General features: G+C 40.2%; 1 protein-coding gene across 5 annotated transcripts; it reads right to left on the bottom strand.

Moving 5' to 3' along the window:
• Positions 1-210: 210 nt before the first annotated feature.
• Positions 211-5,736, bottom strand: LOC105701483 (MPN domain-containing protein). Of its 5 annotated transcripts, none has more exons than XR_001104228.2 (9): positions 5,479-5,736; positions 5,258-5,389; positions 5,012-5,181; positions 4,683-4,931; positions 4,452-4,612; positions 4,296-4,385; positions 3,977-4,213; positions 3,073-3,864; positions 211-314 (listed from the first exon to the last, which is right to left on the bottom strand). XR_001104228.2 is itself a non-coding variant. In XM_012428258.1 (9 exons), exons 2-9 carry the CDS (start codon positions 5,380-5,382, stop codon positions 3,314-3,316), a joined length of 1,446 nt encoding a protein of 481 aa, XP_012283681.1. In that variant the 5' UTR covers positions 5,383-5,389; positions 5,479-5,736; the 3' UTR covers positions 3,166-3,313. The 5 variants fall into 5 exon arrangements, 4 of the variants coding, with proteins under 4 accessions (XP_012283678.1, XP_012283679.1, XP_012283680.1 ...); XM_012428258.1 differs by lacking the exon at positions 211-314 and having other exon boundaries at positions 3,166-3,347; positions 3,485-3,864; XM_012428255.1 differs by lacking the exon at positions 211-314 and having other exon boundaries at positions 2,964-3,864.
• Positions 5,737-6,190: the final 454 nt, after the last annotated feature.

The raw sequence follows: 6,190 nt of genomic DNA, 5'->3' as shown, positions 1-6,190 counted from the left end.
TACTTTTTGTTCCCGATGACTTATTAACGATCAATCGATAACGCTCTTAGGAAACGATTATTGCCGAATGGGTTTCTTCGATTCTTTTTTTCTTTCCATTTAAGCCTTCGCTCGATAATTCTTTTAGTTAGTCATGAAGGCGTACAGAGTGCGTATGTACTCGATTAGTAGCCTTTCTAGCTGATGACGTCAGGAAATCTCTACCTATCTGAGATCCAAGTTCGTCATGCCGTAGGCTTGGAGTCCGCTTGCAGAAGTGAAACGCAAAAGTAACGAGAACCGATAGTGGATGTCAGTGGGTGCCCATTTTCCGCCTAGAAATTTAATACGGAATAGAAATAAGAACTTTGTAGATGCAATGCGAGTGCCTTTGCGCCGCAATCGAGTTCTACTTGAAATCGTAAAAAAAAAAAAAGACATAAAACTCGACCGGACTAATTACTCGTTCCTGGTCATGCTTGAGTTAACATGGCTTCTGCAGTGGGCGACTTCGACGTCAAAAGGTAGCGGGAAAAGGAGGTTGCGGAAAATTCACGGGTGATTTCAGCTGATACTTCGACTTCAGGCCGATTCATACATATCCGTGCCGTATCCGTGCCGTGTCCGTGCCATATCAGTGCCGTATCAGTGCCGTATCAGTGCCGTATCAGTGCCGTATCAGTGCACGTTCGTGCAGACCATTCATTATGAAAAGTGTTTCGATGTTTCGAAAAACTTTTGCAATGTTTGAAATGTATGTTTGAAAAACTTTTAAATACAAATGTATACTAAAACCAGAATCAGCGGCTCTGGAAATGAAAACCGGACAAATATATACTACGTCTCGAAGAACATTTGTTTGTAAGAATTTATACAAAAGTCTACACAATTTTGAATAAAACGGTAAAATGAGAAAAGAAATCGATGTAAATGTTAATGACTGTACTACAACGCGCTTTTCTCAAAATACGTACAATCCCACTGAACGCCAAATCTAACAGTTATGTAACTTAAAGCTAACAAATAACATAACGTTTGTTACAATGTAGTAATCTAACAGTTACGTAACAGAGCTAACTAGTTGCATGACATTTGTTACTATCATATCTATATAAATATAGCTCTCATCCTACATTATGTTACTGTCCTGATATTACTGTGTATATGCAGCATATATTTGTAACAAAACAGAACTACATTGGTGCTGTCATTTATTTTATTACATCATCGTCATCGTCATTGTCTTAATTCATCGTCAAATGTCATAAGATTAATATATGTCATAGTTTGTTTATTACTCGTATGAAAGTGTTACTTTAATTCATACGCGCATATACATCATCTATCATTGTTTGCTAGTCGAATGAAATCCTAATTGTCTTTAAGTAAAATCAGATAGTTTATTGTTACATAATTTCATTGAAAGTCTGATTTGTCATTTAATATCTAACTATTGTCAAGTACCAAAGATAATTAAAAATGAAAAATTATATAACTTTGGATAAAATTGCGTGATATTTTTTATTAAATGTATGGAAAATTAATATTATTTTAAGGTAACTGAAATTATAACATTAATATAACATGGTGCACAACATGTTACCTTACTGAGTGGGAAATAATAACTAACATCTAACTTCCATCTTACTTTTATGCTACATAACATGTTAGTTTCGAAAACGTAATATTTACCCAACAGTTATATGTACTTACTGAGTGGGAAATAATAACTAACATCTAACTTCCATGTTACTTTTATGCTACATAACATGTTAGTTTCGAAAACGTAACATTTACCCAACAGTTATATAACAGTGTTCACAGGGATTGTGTATGTGTACGTAATTGAAAATCTGTATACAAAAGTATTTGAGTTTTCGTGTACGTGTCTTATGATGGTTGAACATCCGTGTATGTATACACACCGTGTATGTATGAAGGTATATACACGGCTTCGTATAAACTTGTCTTTAAATTCTCACGGAGGTGATCGAAAATTAGCATACAAAAGATTTCGAAATTTAGTGTAGATGCACTTTGAAATCCGCATACTTGGTAAATTAAAATCCCAAACGCAATTGTACCAGAAATTTCTAAACATTATACTTAGAATAAACTCGTGATTACATATATACTATATCTTGAACAGATATTTTTAAGTATTCAGACATTAATGGTGGTTATCGGAAATGGAGACATCAAGAAGAATAAACTTTCCAGTCGAGAAACCCGTAATGATTGTACTAATTTTAAATGAAGAGAAGAATATTTCACGCAGAAAAGAAAATACGCGTGGAATTCATGAAATTTACAAAAAGAAAAAAAAAGAACAAAAGGCGAATTCCTCGTAAAATTCTGATCGTGCCTGATATATTTATTTCAAAAATGATTTAACGATTCCAGACTGATGCCACTTTCAGAAAAAAAAACCTTACGATGGTAATATGTTATAATTAAAATTTAATCAAAATTGGTTCAAAAATAAAAAAGTTATTCGAGTTGGAAAAAGAAAGAACCTTAAAAGGGACGTCCTGCGCTATGAGAAAAAATTGGAATTAACCCTTTGAGTGCGGAGTCCTTTTAACATATGGGCGAAATTTATTAAAGCGTGCAAGCGATACTGGACCAAACGTCGGACGCATATATGCGGCGGTAGCCCGCAAAGGGTTAAAAACAAACGACATTTTAAAGAAAGTCCGTAAATACAACTAAACGACTTCCATCAGTGTCGACATCGTACAGTGCCGTCCGTACAGCAAAAATATCGGTTTGGATGACTGTCGGCGCACTGACACTGACATGGATGAAAGGATACGAATACCGTTACGGAAATATATGAATACCCCGATATAATTATAACAATAAGAAGCCGTTATTTCCACCACTACACGGATACGTCACGGACACGGTACGAATATGTTTGAATCAGCTTTTAGCCGATACCCTGAAAGTTAAGTAAAGTCGAAAGATCCAATATTCACGTCTCTCGTTTATCCTTTATTCGTCGTAAACACTCGGCGGCACATTAAAAGGCAGTTACCAGCGTCTTGCCCTACATCTTGGAATAAATATTAATTAAGCCTAACAACTTACCAAGAGGACGCTCCTCTCCAAGGCTTAACACAGCCCGACACTTAGACTACAGAGTGGCAGAAATTATTGTCGGTCTTTCGAAAGGTTCAAGGAGTCACACTCGCCTTGCTGTTGCTTCTTCGCGTGCAAGGTCGTCATGTCGAGCATCGCTCCGAAGTCGGACTTGACGCCGGAGACGGTCAAGTCCTCGGAGGAGTAATCCGTCGGTCTCTTGGGACCTTCGCCCAAGTCGAGGGGCTTTTTATGATCCATCGAGAAGTCGTCCATGCCGGCTTCTGCAGACATAGGAGCCTTGAAGGACTGGCGAACGGCCACGGCCGTCGCGAAGTCGTCGACTTTCCTCTCACCGGGGTCGACCTCCTTCGACACCTTGCCCGGTGGACCGAATAAGTTAGCAATGTTGCATACGTACGGGGACATCTTCGTGAAGTCGTTCAGGGCGAAGCCGGAGAGCTTCGCCAGGTCCGCGGTCGAGAAGTTCGCGAGTTTGCTGAGCTCGGAGAACTTGGTGACCTGCGATATGTCGGCCAGCGGGAAGTCGCCGGTCGCGGGCCTGAATTTGCTCGACGAGTCGCCCAAGAGGCTCGATATCTTCGAGAAATCGCCACTGGACGGGAACTCGTACTCACACTTCGTATTTTTTACGGACACCGTCAGCTCGCCCGACTGGAAGCTGGGAACTGGATCGGCTTGAAGTCTGTGCTTCGATCCTAAACTCGAGTCCTTCGCTGCCATCGCGTAGATCGGAGTAACTTCAGCTACACCATCGTCCTTATCCCGGGAAGTCGAGGGCTGAACAATTAATGATTTGGTTACGCAAACGAGGGAAGGCGAATTGATAGAGCTAGAGACTGCTGCGGATGAAGTTGACGAGGATGGTGGAATGATGCCAGCTGCAACTTACATTGCTCGAATTGTCTGTCTTGAACTTGGCCGGTGCCAGGAAGAGACTGTTTGCGCTTAAACTGCTGGGCTGGTTTAGGGAATCGGTCATCAAGGAATACTTCATCGATGTAGTAGCACTGGAGATGAATGGATCGGGTGGAGGGTCTTCGGCTCCAGGGCAAATCATCTCTCTGATTACATCCCAGTACGAGCCGTTTGATTGGTTACGTCCAGGAAGCTTGGATGCTAAAGAGCTCTACAACGTTTAACGTTAAATGTAAATTAAGTTGTGAAATATTAATTCTTGTTTCATATCAAAATGGTTCACCATTTCCTACCCTTAAACGCTCGAGATATGTTGTGTTTCCATTAAACGTAGCCATAAAGTCGATACCACCTTCGGATTTGTAATAGTCTATGCACTTTTTCTGGAATGAAGTTAACATTGAAAATACTGCCGTTAAGTAGCAGGACTTCGGAGTAGATTTACTTACAATTTCCTCGAGAGCATCTTGAGGGAGAAAGTGTTCTTGCGACAAGGAATAACTGAGAAGCATTGGTCTGGGATATTCATGGGGCCTGTTTTCAGGAGGTGGCATCGACCAAAAGACATTGAAGTTTGATTCGTAGCAATTCCCATCGGTGTTATAAGGTGCTGTGACAGAATGTACGAGCTTAGATGTAAATATCGACATAAAAACTGCAGGAATATCAACCCATCTTACAGCAAATCAGTCCAACGCATGGAGTATAACCATTATCGCTGATTCCTTTCATTTTTATCTGATAATCCAATTGCGAATCTACATCCCGTAAAGAGGGTGAAGCGTGTGAACGGGGATGAGAGTGATACCAGCCCACCAGTGTCGTTCGCTTCCATTCCATAGCTCTTGCAATTTCTAACTCTACCAAAGACGCAGCTTGTTTATCCTTTCCTGCATACCTACAGGGAAATGCATTTGTGATTGCAAGATCTATAACAAAACAGTCATTCATCATATTATTAAGTTCTTACTTATAATATATCATTGTTCACAAAACATTCTTTACTTACTATGTGCATTAATATCCCAGTGCCCACCTAAGTAACCGCATACTTCTTTATCGGAGAGGTGACAATGTAAATCGACTACAAGAGCAGCGGTTGTGGAAATCGTTACCAGGAATGGTTGTATCTTCCCAAGTGTGCTAAATGACGTTAGTTCTACCATCGTGCTCATATCCCTGTCAATTTTATCGTAAATTAATCCATGCAATGGAGTCACCACAAATTAATGATTCCAAATTTTGTTCAGCTTACATGGCATGACTTCGAATGCCCAGATTTGCATGTTTCACCGGTACTCGAACCACTGTCGCTGAATTCAAACAACTCGATCTCTCCTGACCCTCCTCCGACCCAGATTCCCCAACAATATCCATCATTTTAAATCTAAAATAACGTAGTCAAGTTCATATTTCTTTCCGTTTTAATAAAAATTCATAATAACAAACGTTTCAGGAAATCCTATTGTTACACACTGTTATATCTTCGCGGTACAATCCAAAAACGTCATACAGGCACAAAACATTGACGTATGATAAAGTAGAAGGCTGTTAACTTTACATTGTTGTCACCGGTCTAGTTTATTGTTCTTTCTCAAGAGAACTCGACCAGGGTAGGGTAGTTTCACGACTTTCGAGGTTTTTGACGTATATTACGTCAATCAAGTAGTTTAACGTAGAAAACGTAGAAAACCAAGAGAATCGTATCAAATATGGCGCACAAGCAGCGTAGGGTATGCGGTATCCGCTAGGTTATAAACATCCATCAGAGATGAGTTAATCAGAGATGAGTTGAGAGATTCATGAGAAGGATCGAGTGACCGCGTTCTGTGCGACCTCCGGTGGACAATGCAGACGGCTAATGCACTTGTCACCTGTTACAACTCTGGGCAGCCGGAGAACCGGCTGAAAAAGTGATGAACTCCTCACAAAAACTCCAAACCCTGTATCTCCTCCGAAAAAAATCACAGCCACTAACTCGAGAGATCAATTTAAACGGAACAACCTTCCCCATCAAGCTACCGTGGACGCAGTTCTCATCGCGACAAAAATTCACAAAGATCCTTTAACATATTTTAACATCTTCTACCAACAAGTGCAGAAAGCTCGATTTCGATTAACTGCCCATGATGATTTTACCAAAAATGGCTGCTTCCAGGTGATCCACCTAAACCTGCAAAGGGGCACA

Source organism: Orussus abietinus, unplaced genomic scaffold, assembly GCF_000612105.2.
Source record: "Orussus abietinus isolate OABI.00-Male unplaced genomic scaffold, Oabi_2.0 scaffold403, whole genome shotgun sequence".
NCBI lineage: Eukaryota > Metazoa > Arthropoda > Insecta > Hymenoptera > Orussidae > Orussus > Orussus abietinus.
This window is presented reverse-complemented; position numbering and strand designations above follow the sequence as displayed.